This window comes from Ursus americanus, chromosome 26, assembly GCF_024610735.1.
Source record: "Ursus americanus isolate L20-20 chromosome 26, mUrsAme1.1.p, whole genome shotgun sequence".
Lineage (NCBI taxonomy): Eukaryota > Metazoa > Chordata > Mammalia > Carnivora > Ursidae > Ursus > Ursus americanus.
This window is the reverse complement of record NC_142152.1, coordinates 19,124,042-19,138,790: the sequence shown is the minus strand read 5'-3', so window position 1 is coordinate 19,138,790 and position 14,749 is coordinate 19,124,042. Positions and strand designations below refer to the sequence as shown.

Genomic DNA, 14,749 nt, shown 5'->3' with positions numbered 1-14,749 from the left:
ACCCCCTCTCTCTCCCCCCATCTCTCTTTCTTCCCCAAATAAATAAATAAATAAACAAACAAACTTAAAAAGTTTTCTCTAGAGAGAGGACACTTGGAGAGTCTTCAGCCAGAGATCTCTGCCAACTCTTTTGAGTTTGCTTTCAGATATTCAGAATCCGTCCTTGGATTAGATCACAGTGGGGCTGGAAGCTAAAGTAATGAGAGCTTTTCTGGGTATGGTTCCCAAGGTGGGACCCTAGGAAGTGTCACTGTCTCTGGCCTTTAAATCATAGGCATGGAAAGTTCTGGATGGCCTTGATCTGAACGGTGCAGAAATTACCACTTGTCCACACAAGATGAAGAGGTCACAGAGAACAAGGTTTTCCTCCCTCCAGAGGGAGACAGAGAAACCCTACTGCATTTGAAAGAGATAGTTTTAGGCTGGAGAACTTCAGGACCAGCATGAAATTAGTCAATCCTGTATTTTACAGTTACTTGGGATTTGGATTGAAAGCTGCAAGACTAGCAACCCTGGGAGCCCTGGAAACAGAAGGTTCGTCTGGGTACCTGTGCTGGGTGGGGTACGGTGAGAGTGACACCAATACTCAGCTGCTTTTCCCTTCCTTGACAGTGATTCTGTGGAAGAAAGGGTTATGCTGATTTAGGAAGCATGTGTTGTATAATGGATACGATAACAGCAAATTCTTTTTCTCCTCTGTCGGTTCCATTGTTTCGGTATACATTATTAGCCATTTCTAGAAAGAAGTCTATATATAGGGGGAACACCTGTGACCAGGAGGCTGCATTGTGCAGAAATTCAAAGCTCCAAGAGTGAATTGGGCAGAAGTTTGCTGAAGCCCTTAGTTGTCCGTGGGAGGTGCAGGAAGCAGCATCAGTCCGCTTGCAAGGTGCAGTGACTGAGCAACTTCATTCATCTCTTCAAAGGCGGTAGAGCAGTTCAGAGCTCAGCTTTTGGGGTCAGGCCTGGGTTCAGTCCCGCTTTGTGATTCGGGGCAAGTTAGGTAGCCTTTCTGTACCCCTTTCCTTACCTTATATGAGATTTTGCATTTAATACACTTTGTGTCTGGCTCACAGTAAACTCTTCTTGTGATGATGATTGTATAGCATTTAAGAGTTTACAGAACATCTTTAAATGTTCTGTAATGTATTTCATTTAAGCCTCGCAACAGCCAGTGAGAAAAGTAGAACAGTATTTTTTCCCTTTTTTTTAGGCAGGAGAGAACTTATTCCGTTGTAGGTTTTGGGTTTCTTTGAGATGTGATGAAAGCCACGGACCCCTCTGCCAAATGCACAGATGCACAAAAATTTATCTGTAGTTTCAGAGGTTCTCCAACCCCACAGAGCCCATCTGTGAACCCTGAGATAAGAATTCCTGTTGTATGGGGCGCCTGGGTGGCTCAGTCGTTGGGCGTCTGCCTTCGGCTCAGGGCGTGATCCCGGGGTTCTGGGATCGACCCCCACATCAGGCTCCTCCGCTGGGAGCCTGCTTCTTCCTCTCCCACTCCCCCTGCTGTGTTCCCTCTCTCACTGGCTGTCTCTCTCTCTTTCTGTCAAATAAATAAATAAATAAATGATCTAAAAAAAAAAAAAATGAATTCCTGTTGTAGGATGAAGTCATGGAACTACCTACTTTTTGGTAATTCCTTTCAACTTGACTGGCTTCTTGCTTGCGTGCGTGTGTGCGTGCGTGTGTGTATGCATGCGTGTGTCTCTCACTCTCTCGCACGCCCTCTCTCACATCCTTGCCTCTTACTCTGTGGTTTGGCTTCTTTCAGGGATTGATGGACACACTTTCCGAAGTGCCTGTCTACCGAGATGGTTGGAAGCGGAGTGGATCTTTGGGGGTGTGAAGTACCAGTATGGTGGCAACAAAGAAGGCAAGTGATGTTTTTTCACGGGTTGAAATTACCTTTACAATAGAAGTCTGGAAAAGTTCCCTGGGAAAAGCACCAACTCAAGAGAAGCTTGTCTTTTGCAGGGACTCATTCTAAGTAGATCTTGGTATGCGTAAAGGAATAATGTGAAATGACAGTGAACAAGGCAACTATTCCTCTGTCCTGCTCTTTCCCTGCCTAAGTGTTGTGTGGTGTGTATGGGTCCATTAGAAACCTGTTCTTAACCTGGGTCTAATGCTTTAAGGGTGTCTGCCCTCCGCAAGGAAGCAACTCTATCTAAAAACTCTAGGTTCAGTTAATGTTTAGCTTTTTAGATTATAGTAACATTTAAAACTGAGACATTAGAAAGAATAATTCATCTTAGGCATTATAAAAAGCAAAGACCTTAAAATCAAGGAAAAATCTCAATGTTTCCAGTGAAGGAAGTGGTGAGACTTCTGGGTGCTTCTTTTAAATACCATGGGACATAGGCTAGGCAGCAGCTTGAGGTTGGATATGACTGTTTTTGGTGAACACAGGTTAGGGAGGGAGGCTGCCATGGGGAAGCCGGTGCCTTTCCTCCAGAGCGACAGGGCTGTGGAAGTTTGTTCATCTGCGTCAGCCCTTTGGCCTGAGCCTCAGCTTTCTGCTTGCCTTGACCCTCCTGCTGTTTCTTTGTTGGCATCGGCAGCTTACCTCAGCGAGCTCACATTTTTCTCACCCGTGCCCTGGCAGGGGAGGTGGGCTTCGAGCCCTGCTACGCTGAGGTGCTGCGCGTGGTCCAAGGGAAACTTCACCAGCCCGACGAGGTCCGGAAGAGTTCCTTCTATGCTTTCTCTTACTATTATGATCGTGCTGCTGACACGGACATGATTGGTAGGTTTATTTCAGGTATCAGCCCGGGGAGGAAACTGGGCAGAGCTGTCCTGGGGATGGGCAAGGGAGAAAAGGAGCATTTGAAATGCTTTGTCATAAGTGGTCGCACTACTCTTCTCCTGTGCTGGCTGCTGAATGACATTAGTTGCTGCAGTGGAAGGGTGAACATGATTTAGAATCTTTTGCTAGAAAGTGGCATAAACAGATACATATGAAGTCTATATTTTTTACATTTTTATTGAAGTATAATATAAAATAAAATATGAATAAAGTGTACAATTTACTTAGTTTTGACATAGGTGTATACCCATTAAGCCATCACCGAATTCAAAATAATATGTCCATTACCCCAAGAAATTTCTTCCTCCCCATTGATAACTTTTACTTCCTTATCACAGTAGTAATGCTTTTTGTTAGCTCTGCGAATGTATGTATGTGATCTGTGATGGCCTGAGATATGAGTTAATATTCTGTTTTTTTACTGGTCAGTTTTTTTATTGTGGTTAAATATACATAGAATAATTATTAGTAAAATAGACTACCTAGATTATATCTGATGGCTGTATCACGTTTGTTTAGCCCATTCTGTAATGTTAGAAGTTTTACTTCTGGTTTTTCATTATAATAACCATCAGTAGGTTGAATTTCCTTGTTTCCTTGAAGGCTTTTTGACATTAGCTACTGTTTCGTTGTAGATTATGAAACGGGGGGTGTTTTAAAAGTCGAAGATTTTGAAAGAAAAGCAAGGGAAGGTAAGTGCCAGTGGAGGCCCGTGAAGGTGAGTCCGTGCGGCTGTGCCTGCCGACGTCGGTGACCTGAAAGTGGCGCAAACCACCGCAGTCAGCGGAAAGCCGCTCAGAAGGCTGGTTTTCTGTGTTTGCCCAGAATTAAAAGCATTAAGTGACACAGAAATCCATGGGATACAGAAGGCTTTGGGGAGATGGTGAAAACCTTTCTTCTTTCTACATTTCTTTCTTTCTTCCTTTTTTTTTTTCCTATTATTGAAGTATAATTGACATACAGTGTTCTATCAGTTTCAGGTGCACAACGTAGAGATTCGACTATTCTATACATACCCAGTGTTCACCAAGATACTATGGCCACTGTCTGTCTCCATAAACATTATTACAGTATCACTGACTAGTCCCTATGGTGTACTTTTCATCTCTGTGACTTACTCATTTTAGAGCTGGGAGTTCGTACATCTTAATCTCCTTCACCTATTTTTCCCATCCCCCTACCCGTCTCCTCTCTGGCAACCATCAGTTGTTCTATTTAAGAGTCTGGTTTTTTCTTTGTTCATTTGTTTTGGTTTTTTTTGGGGGGGGGGTTCCACGTATACGTGAAATCACATGGTAGTTGCCTCTCTGATATACTGAACTTCACACCTTCTAGATCCATCCACATCATAACAAGTGACAAGATACCATTCTTTTTTATGGCTAAGTAGTATTCCTGTGTGTGTGTGTATTATGTATACACATATATATAGAAGAAGATGTGGGGGGTGTGTATGCATACATGGTATATACCCACGCACATCACGTCTTCTTTATCCATTCATCTATCAGTGGACACTTGGGCTGCTTCCATAATTTGGCTATTATAAATAAACACAGGGGTGCTTCTATGTTTTTCAATTAGTGTTTTCATTTTCTTGGGGTAAATAGGCAGTAGTAGAATTATGGGATCATATCGTATTTCTATTTTTAATTTTTTGAGGAATCTTTATACTGTTATCTACAGTTTCTGCACCAATTTGCATGGGGTTCCCTTTACTCCACATCCTTACCAACACTTGTTATTTCTTTTCTTTTTGATATTAGACACTCTGGTGGGAGGTGATACCTTATTGTGGTTTTGATTCGCATTCCCCTGATGATGAATGATGTTGAGTATCTTTTCATGTGTCTGTTGGCCACTGTATGTTTTCCTTGGAAAAATGTCTCTTAAGGTCCTTTGCCCATTTTTTCCCCAAATACTTTAGTAAAGATTTATTTCCTGCAGTGGATAATATAAGCAAATTATACTTTTTTGTACAATTCACATATTGCATGAAATATTAAAACATAAATCTTATTTTTTTTATTATTTTTTAGGGAGGGAGGGAGGGAGAGTGGAGGGAGGGGCACAGGAAGAGGGAGAGAGAGGATCTTAAGGAGGCTCCATGCCCAGTGCAGAGCCCAATGTAGGGCCCTGTCTCACAACCCTGAGATCATGACCTGAGCCGAAATCAAGAGTTGGATGCCTCACTGACTGAGCCACCCAGGTGCCTCTAAAACAAATTTTCAGCATTTGAAAATTAATATATGGAAGTATGAATACATGTGTATAAAATTAGATTTTTTTTTTAAGGTTTTATTTGGGGCAACCCTTTCGGGACTCCTTTCACTCTAGAGAGTTTTTTTCTTTCCTTTATGTTCTCACCTTCACTTAATAAACTTCCACTTCACTTCAAAAAAAAAGATTTATTTGAGAGAGAGACTTGGGGGGTGGGGGGAGAGCACAAGCAGGGGAAGCTGCAGGCAGAGGCAGAAGCAGACTCTCTCCACTGAGCAAGGAGCCTGATGCGGGGCTCGATCCCAGGACCCCGGGATCATGACCTGAGCCGAAAGCAGATGCTTAACTGACTGAGCCACCCAGTCGTCCCTAAAATTAGATTATTCTTTAGACAAGTTTCAAGATTGAGAATGCATTAAAAATGATGGTAGAGGTTGATGGTTGACAAAAATAAAACTTGTATATGGGAAACGACATTGTCTGTGAAGTTTGCGGGTGGAATAATAAACTTGGAGACATTATTTGCAGCATATAAAATAGGTGAAGCTAACACTAGCATATAAAATGGTCCTAAAAGTGATTAACATTTTATATAAAAAATTAATGTCTAAATATTAGATCGTCACTAAAGAAAAATAAGTTGTGTCAGTTTTCTGTTGCTGTGATAAGTTACCATAAATGTAGTGCCTTCGCCCATTTTTTGAATAGAATTGTTTTTTCTTTGGTGTTGAGTTGTAGAAGTTCTTTCTGTATTTTGGATATCAACCCCTTACCGGACATACCATTTGCAAACATCTCTTCCCATTCAGTAGGTTGCCCTTTTGTTTTTGTTGGTGGTTTCCTTTGTTGTACAAAAGCTTTTAATCTTGATGTAGTCCCAGTAGTTTATTTTTGCTTTTGTTTCCCTTGCCTGGGGAGATCTGTCCATAAATATGTTGCTAAGGCCGATGTCCAAGAGATTACTGCCTGTTTTCTTTTAGGAGTTTTATAGTTTCAGGTCTCACATTTAGGTATTTAATCTGTTTTGAGCTTATTTTTATGTATGGTGTCCTTCCTTTTTAAAAAAAAAAGATTGAGATAGTGTTATCAGTGTTAATGAAACACTGAGCACCACAATATATGGGAAGTAGCCACAGAGGCTTGCTGGAGAGAGTCCATGGAAATACAGATAAATGACCTTATCCATTGGCCCCAAAGTGGGGCTAACTGGTATTTCCCTGTCTTCCGGGTCTCAGCATTAATAATACATAGGGACTTAGTTGAATTAAGCCCCAACAATAGGTTATAGAAATTTAGCAAATAAACTAGGATCCCAGGTCCATTTGAGAGGGTGACATGGGACATCCGAAATGTGCAAGAGGCTGTGGTCTTGCGGGGGCTGTCAGCGCACACAGTTCTAGTCTTCACAACTCTCAGGCATCAACCACATGGAGAATTCTGCTTTGCTTATCCTAAGTCTATATTTAGAAAAATTGTACACCTGCCAGTTGGCTGCAAACTTGAATTGCACTCTTCACTCTCCCTTTCAGTGTGCGATAACTTGGAAAAGTTCACCTCAGGCAGCCCTTTCCTGTGCATGGATCTCAGTTACATCACAGCCCTGTTGAAGGATGGCTTCGGCTTTGCAGACAGTACTGTCTTACAGGTAAGAGAGAATCACAGAACAGTCCGCTTTTTTGGCAGTTAGGAAAAGCACTTGTGTGGTAATCAGAGTGGCTGCAGGTGGAATTGTGAGGGGTTTTCATTAGGGCTGTGGGCAAGGCACTGTGCAAGACACCACGAATGTGGGAAATGAGCTCGGTGCAATGGTAGCTTCTAAGTAATTCCCAGGCAGGCTATCCCAGGGGTCACAGAGCAGAAAGGCTTGCATCCCAAATTAAGGTGCCCAAGTCACATGGTTTATTAAAGCAAGTTCAAAACTCAGGGCAAGAAGCAAAGGGCAAGAAATGGGCTAGGTGAACCCACAGGATAGGGTGCAGGCAGGTGGGAAGCTCCATAGTTCTTAAATCCTGTGTTCATATGTCCTGCTTCTCTCTCCCTGTGCCGCTGATAGTATGGTTGTAAGTACTAGAGCTGATCAAGGGGGCGCAGGGACAGAAGGTGCCTGCGGCCATCACACAAATTTGCTCCGTTTGGAGAGGCACGGGGCAGGTACACTGGCTGGTGGCACTCACTCACTCATCAGCCCATTAGATGGTTTTATTTGGCAGAGGACAAAAGGGCATCACCAGCGAGTGGCTTATTCAAGTTCTCATTAGTGTTGAATGCCTTGCGTATATGTAGTACGTCTTACGTATTTTCTATGTGCCTCGTATCAGTGTCTCCTGAATCTCGGGTCCCTCTTCTTCCAGTTCATCCATCTGTTTCAGCACGTGCAGGCTCCAGTTTATCTGTAGGAAGTTATTTATCTGTCCTAAACCCAGCTTTTATGTTTCATCCATCCCAGAACCGTACATTATGGTTACAAAGATGAGTAAGATAAAATCTTGTCCTCAGATAGCAGTTAGTCTATTAGAGGAGATGTGACAGAAATACAGGCAGGCACAGGCGGCTTTGAACTCTGGGGCCAGGTAGGTAGACTGTACTTTGCTTTCGAAGTGTTCTTGCTTGTGCCACTGCCCTTCCTGTTTCCTCAGTTCCAGATGAGATTACATGGCCCCATTTCTTGTGTTGCACAGATTTTATAAACTTATAAACTTTGCACTAAGGTATTTGGATTTAACGCTTCGTGTCTGACAAGAACATCGGCATTTAAGGTGCTTCACAAAGAATTACTTGCCCGTAGAGTCAGTATCACACAGTATTTACAGAACGGCTCCCCTGTCCATCAAACCTGGGTTCGCACCCTGAGTCTGCAAGCTCACCAGCTCCGTAACCTTAGACGATTTACTTCCCCTCTCTAGCTTTTAGTTTCTGGTCCAAACTTAGGGATCTTTCGAGTACCTATTTCATAGGGCTGTTAGGAAAATTGAGACAATGCCTGGCACAAAGTCAGTCGTTAATATTGGTGGTATTAGTGTGGGCATTTCACACCAGTTGGCGATAGATTGTGGATGAGAAAGGTCATCCTCAGTCCTTAATACATACAAAGGTAACTTCCTCTACTTAAGGATCGACAATAACCACGTCATTAAAAACCGTTTTCTGCCCTTTCCAGTGCTGGCATCCTTTGAGTCTTTATTATTTTAATGGTAGCAGAATTAACTTCAGTGACAGGCAGTTCCCTGGCCCAGAGGTCGCTTCACTTCAGCTTCTTTGCCCTTGGGCTGTCAGCCCGGTCCTGAGGGCAGAGGAGCCTTTGGGGGAGGCCACTCCCAATTTGACTCACGTGTCGCAGACTGAATCTCAAAGTGAGGGTTCACATGCCATTCTTCCCAGTTTTGGGCACAGTGCCTAGTGTAGATTTCATCAGCTCAACACAGAAGTATTGTATCATAAGAAATTAGTCCTAGAAAGAAAGACAGTCCAGTCCCATTGGTTTCCAAACTCATCTGTGTGTGGTGTTGTCAGTGTTCCTCAGAAGCTTACACAGAACGCCGGTAAAGCTGATCGAAGTGGAGCTGTCTGGTGGAAGCGGAGGAAGGGAGCCTGGAACTCCTTTAGCATTTGGCCTCCCTTTCTCCTTTGAAGCACTTCCAAGAACTCCTAAGATTCTAAAGAAAATAATTTGATACATACTAATCTGATCCTCTTGTTATGTAGTGGAGGAAATCAGGTCTGAACACCTGCCCGCGGTCTCTGAACTAATTGAGGCACAGCCTGGCTGGAAGGCCTTAAATGCCTTGACTGGTTACTAATTAGTGCTTAAGAAGTTTCAGTTGTTTACAAAGTATGAATTGAGAAGTTCAGTATGTCCCTTCCTACCCCTGCATCTATTCCCAATTCCTCGTGTATTTAGTTCCAGGATTAGGGAAAGAATTCAGAAGCCTCTCTGTCTAGAAGGCCTCGGTGAGACCACCGCCTGGGCCAGGAGGTTGAGAGATCAGATTGGCAGGTGTAAGCCGTGGCAGGAGGGAAACTGTCACAGAGCGGGTAGTGGGAAGCCTCCCAAAACTGGCTACTCCAAATTTTACCTAGGTTTGGCTATGTGGGGGATCTTTGTAGATACTCTCTGCCTGTGTCATGCTTGCTAGAGTTGAAAACTGATGAAAATGTGAGCTTTTTTTTTTTTCTCCTCAACAGCTCTCAAAGAAAGTGAATAACATAGAGACAGGCTGGGCCTTGGGGGCCACCTTTCACCTGCTGCAGTCTCTGGGCATCTCCCACTGAGGCCAAGCCCTTCTCCAGAGGATCGCATTCTCCAACACCCTTTTTAAAAGTAGAAGGAGAAAGGACTCAGTCATGTTCTGAGCTAGTCTAAGGAGAGCCTGGACTGAAGCCCAGCAGCTGGATTCATCAGGTAGAAGGGGCTTTTGGACACAGGTCTTGCCCTTGAGTCTAGAGGTTTGGGTCTAATTAATTTTATACATCAAATGTGAACTGTTGGCCTAACCACTCTGCTTGCATAGCTGGCACCAGAATCTACATCTTCGAGATTCTTCGTGTGTCACAGAGCCAAAAGGAATAGCTTTGGAACTTAACCTTGGAGAGCCTGGGGACAGGTCCCTGGGAACCAAAGAAAAAATCTCATTTCAGCCCTTTGAGTGCCTCATTCCTTGGAACATACTCATTCTCCTCTTACACGTTAAACTAAGCCCACTGATTGCAATCCCATGAGCTGTCAACACCATTATTTTTCTCCTCCCTACACATATGTCCCACCCTTATTTCCGCCCACCTCCCCTAAAAAAGAGAAAGAAAAAATACCTGGTTTTGCTTTTCATGTGTAACTCAGGGGGGGGGAGGTAACGTGTCTGAAATTATATGATCCTGCTTTGTGCCAGTTCCAGTCAGCCAGCCGAGAGCCATCCGACATCTTGGCGAGATGGAGAGCAACCCCAGCTTACAATTGGAGGCCAGCCAGTCTGGAGGGACGAGGTTTGGGAGGGTGCGGCTCCCTTGAAGGGACCACCTTCTTTAATCAACTTCTAATCAGACAACCCTGGGATTAACATATCCAACGTTACGGGAATGTGTGTATTCAGTGCCCGTACCTCCTCGCAGGCTAATGTGTTTAATTTCTCACCCTAAACATGTTTTCTTTGTATTTCTAAGAAATACATCTACCCTGGCCTCTAGATTTTGGTCACAGCTCCTTTCGGTTTGCTCTTTTACTCTCTTATAGCAGTGTCTCTTCCTGCCCTGGCCCTGATCATTTTGGCTGATTTCCTATAAATTATTTGCCTAGTTCCACAATTTCGGAGATCCTTCTTGGCGGTACCTAACATTCGATTTGGTTGGGCATTTGTGCCCACATCAGTACAGTGGATTCTCTGAGTTTGAGTGCTCAGAGCTCTTGATTTTGTGAATTATTTCCCCTAAAATTCATTATCTTGTATTTTTTTTTTACATGACCATTCTCTGCTGCTTGTCTACCCACTCGAGTGCTCTTGGACTTGAAAGATCTTTCTACAGTCTGGCTCTTTTGCCTTGGCTCCTTGCCTCCAGCTTCTTTCCAGCACAGTTTAGATCTCCTCAAACTTGTACCCTTCACAATAGACTCTTGCAGATCCTTCAAAAAAGATGTTACTACACCTGGCCCTCACGCTGTCTCCCGGGGAACCTTATTTTTTAGTCATTCCATTGAGTCAGTATTTGACATCTGGGATGTGCAAGTAACTAGGCTCATTTCTGTATCCTCATCCCCCAAATTTTAGTTGTTTTTTAATACAATGTGGACTTTCTTCAGATTATTCCGACTCTTATTATACTGAGGTCACCTTTACACCTGTTGTCTTTCTCAAAAAATGCTACCTAATGAAATAATAGAATCTTTAAGATTAGAAACAGCCAAAGATCAAACCCAATCTTCTGCCCATTGCAGAATCCCCTTAACATGTCTAACTGGTTATCATTCAGCTTCTGTTTAGGCCTGTGTTCAGACAGCTCACTCCATTTTGGGACTGCACTGATGTTAAAAAAAAAAAAAAAATCCCCTTTATCTTGAGCTGAAATTACCTATCTTCTCAGTGGTCTTGGTTCTGCTCTAATCCCTCCTTCCACAGCCTTTCAGTCTTTTGAGAAAACTCCGAAGTCCTTTATGATCTCTTCCTTAACATACTATATGGCTTCGAGACCCATCTTTGTCCAGAAAAGTAGGATATTAGAACCAGTCATCATACACTAAATGTTGTTCCCTATGATTAGGGAGAGAGACCATTTCCTCTAGTAGAAACCAAGTTGTTTTCCCAAGAGGTAAGCTGTGTTCACTAGGCTCGTCCAGCTTGATGGGCCCAGAGAGCTAAGAGTCCATGGTCTTTACCAGCACAGCTTGTCTCTGAAGCTTCTAAACAGGGGCCAGGTATTGTTCAGCCAATTCCTTTGATCATCCTGGTTACCTTCAGAAATCTTAGGTAGATGCAGTATAATTCCAGAAGCGTATCCACATATAGTCTGATTATCTTGATGAGAACATCTAGAGAATTATTTTATCCATTTTAGGAGCAATTTGGAGTGGGAAGTTTTATTTCTTAGAAAAAACAATTTTTCTATAATTGTCCTTACTGCCCCTTAGGGTACCTTTTGGGCCTCTTATTAAGGGGTCCTACAGAATCTAATATTGCTGGTTGTTTCCTTTCTGTAAATGTGTTTCTAACACTGAGGACATGGCCTGGCACAGAGGGACGTTCTGTGTCTGTTACCATCACCATCGTATGAAGAACACCCTCTGTGGGTCATGGAGGTCCTTGCAAGGTGTGCCTTAAAATTCTTCCTGTCTTGCCTGATTTGGTTTGCATACCTTTGGAGTCCATGTTCTCCTTACCTGGGTGGGCTACCTTTCCATTTTTTGTTAAAGATGACCTTTTTTCCCTACGGTGCCCTTTCTGGACTCTGCCAGTATTCACACAGCTTGTCATGGTAACTGTCATTTTCTGTTCTGGGCACATTTTTCCTGAGATTCCAGGAAGGTTCGTGACTGTCACTTTTTTAGTATCTTAAAAATTTTCTGCATTGCCTGTAAAGCTTCCCCTGTGGTAACAAATTTCTCGTTCCTTCAAAAATTATTCTAAGAATAGCTTAGTTTGGTTCTACAGCAGACTGTTTCTTCTCATTTCATCTTCAAATCAGACTTCTGGGCAAGATATTTTTCACAGTGTACAAATCCAGTGGATGCATGGGTCCCTTTAAAAGGATTCTCTGGTACTATGAAGTGAGGTTTTCCAAAAACCCAAAGCAAGACACCCCTTCCCCACAAGTCAGCCACCAGTCTGCAACCAAACATGAACAGATTCTGCTGCTAGTTGAATTTCCTTTTTGCCCTGGTTCCTTTTGTCAGACCTGTGCAATTAAGTTATTTATTGTTTTATGACTGAACAGACAATGGTGTCCCAGAGAGAAACCATAAATAAAATTGAAACCTGGTGCTGTGATAAGGAAATAACATTAATGAGATTTTTTTTTTTTTTTCGGAAAGTCCATGTGCACCTTTAACAAGGGTTAATTTATGTTTCACTCGCATTGTTAGGAATTTTAAAACAGCAGTTCTAACAAAAATGCATGAATTGGGTATTTTTAATTTTTATCTTCATTAGAAAGCAATTGTGTAAATTTATGACCAGCATTAAAAAGAATTACATAAATTTTTTTATTATCTAAGTTTCTGGTGTCCAGCTTTATAATCAACACGCGTCTACGCTACAAAGGGATCGTGCACCACGGATCTCGTCGCCGTACGGTTGACCTCCGCCGCCGGTAACCGCTCGTGTGTCTTCTGTGAGGTTTCTTTACTTTTGTTTGTCCTTTTGTTAAGGTTCCCCACATAAGTGAAACTGATTTTCTCCATTCCATGTGTTCTTCGGCTTCTTCGTGGTAGATGACTTGCCCAGGTATGTGTGGGTTGATTCCTGGACTCTCGGTTCTGTTCCGTTTGATCTGTGTTGGTTTTGGTACCCGTACCACACTGTTTGGATGACTACAGCTTTGTAGTCTAGTTTGAAATTAGGGGGCATGGTAGCTCCCGCTTTGCTCTTTCTCAAGACTGCTTCGGCGGTTTGGGATCTTTTGTGGAGCCATACAAATTTTAGAATTACGTGTTCTAGTTCTGTGAAGATGCTGTTGGAATTTTAAGAACTACTGCACTGAATCTGGAGATTGCTTTGGGTAGTGTGGAGTTTTTAATAATATTAATTCTTCCAGTCCGTAAGCACAGAATAGCTTTCCATTGATTTGTGTCTTCGGTCCCTTTCATCAGTGTCTTGTAGTTTAATTTAAATGTCCAGCTCTCTCACCTCCTTGATTAAATTTATTCATAGGTATTTTATTCTTTTTGATGCAATTGGAACTGTTTTTTTTTTTAATGGGTTTGTTTTCTTAACTTCTGAGGCTTTGTTCTTAGTGTTTAGAAACACCACCAATTTCTGTGTATTAATTTTATATCCTATAACTTTACTGAATTTTTTAGTTCTAACACTTTTTAATGCGGTCTTTAAGGTTTTCTATATATAGTATGTTATCTGCAAATAGTGAGTTTTACTTCTTCCTGATTTGGCTGCTTTTTATTTCTCTTTCTTGCCAAATTTCTGTAACTGGGATTTCCAGTACTACTGAATGAAAGAGGCAAGAATGAGCATTCTTGTTTTGTTCCTGTTCTTAAACGAAAGGCTTTCAGTTTTGCACCGTTGAGTATGTCAGCTATAGGATTGTCACGTATGGCCTTTATTGTGTTAAGGTACGTTCCCCATTCCCTAATGTACCCACTTTGTTGAGAATTTTCAGCACAAATGGATATTATTTTGTCAGATGCTTTTTCTACATCTATTGAGATGATAAAATGACTTCTCTTTCCTTCTGTTAACGTATCTTATTGACAGATTTCCATATGTTGAACTATCTTTGCATCCCTGGAATAACTTGATTATGGTGTATGATCCTTTTTAATGTATCATTAATTGGATTTGCTAATATTTTGTGGAGGACTTTCGCATCTGTTCATCAGGATATTGGCCTATAATTTTTTTTGTGGTGTCTTTGCCCGGTTTTGGTTATTAGAGTAATGCTGGCCTCGTAAAATGCATTTGGAAGCTATTCCTCCTCTTTTGGAAGAGTTTGATAGGTATTAATCTTCCTGGAAAGTTTGATAGAATTTTCCAGTGAAGCTGTCTGGTTCTGGACTAGGGCTTATTGGGAGGTTTTTAATTTGCTGCTTCAAATCTCATTAGTAATCATAATATTTAGTTTCTTCATGATTGTTTTGGAAGAGTGTGTGTGTCTAGGAATTTATTCACTCCTTCTAGGTTGTCCAACTCACTGGCATGTAATTGTTCACGATGGTCTCTTAGATTTCTGTGGTATCAGTTATCACTACTTCTCTTTCATGTCTGAGTTTGAGTCTGCTCTTACTTCTTGTTGGTTAGTCTGCTAAAGGTTTGTAGATTTTATCTTCTCAAAAAACCAGCTCTTAGTTTCATTGATCTCTTTTATTGTCTTTTGTCTCTGTTTCTGCTCTTAGCTACTTTCTACTAATCTGGGGCTTTGTTCTTTTTCTAGAAAGTTTCTTTAGGTGTAAAGTTATGTTGTCACTCCGAGATTTTCCTTGTTTCTTGAGGTAGGCACGTATTGCTGTGACCTTCCCTCTTAGAACTGCTTTTGCTACATCCCATGTATTTTGATGTCATATTT

General features: G+C 42.0%; 1 protein-coding gene across 6 annotated transcripts in view; it reads left to right on the top strand.

Moving 5' to 3' along the window:
- The window catches only part of ENTPD5 (ectonucleoside triphosphate diphosphohydrolase 5), a 38,521-nt gene extending 25,794 nt beyond the window's left edge, over window positions 1-12,727 (top strand). For all 6 annotated transcript variants that reach the window (XM_045807842.2, XM_045807840.2, XM_087856131.1 and 3 more), the window contains 6 exons: window positions 473-534; window positions 1,778-1,879; window positions 2,612-2,752; window positions 3,448-3,504; window positions 6,562-6,677; window positions 9,215-12,727. In XM_045807842.2, the coding sequence (XP_045663798.1) occupies window positions 473-534; window positions 1,778-1,879; window positions 2,612-2,752; window positions 3,448-3,504; window positions 6,562-6,677; window positions 9,215-9,301 (565 nt within the window). In that variant the 3' untranslated portion in view covers window positions 9,302-12,727. The remainder of the gene's footprint in view (window positions 1-472; window positions 535-1,777; window positions 1,880-2,611; window positions 2,753-3,447; window positions 3,505-6,561; window positions 6,678-9,214) is intronic.
- The last annotated feature ends 2,022 nt before the right edge of the window (window positions 12,728-14,749 follow it).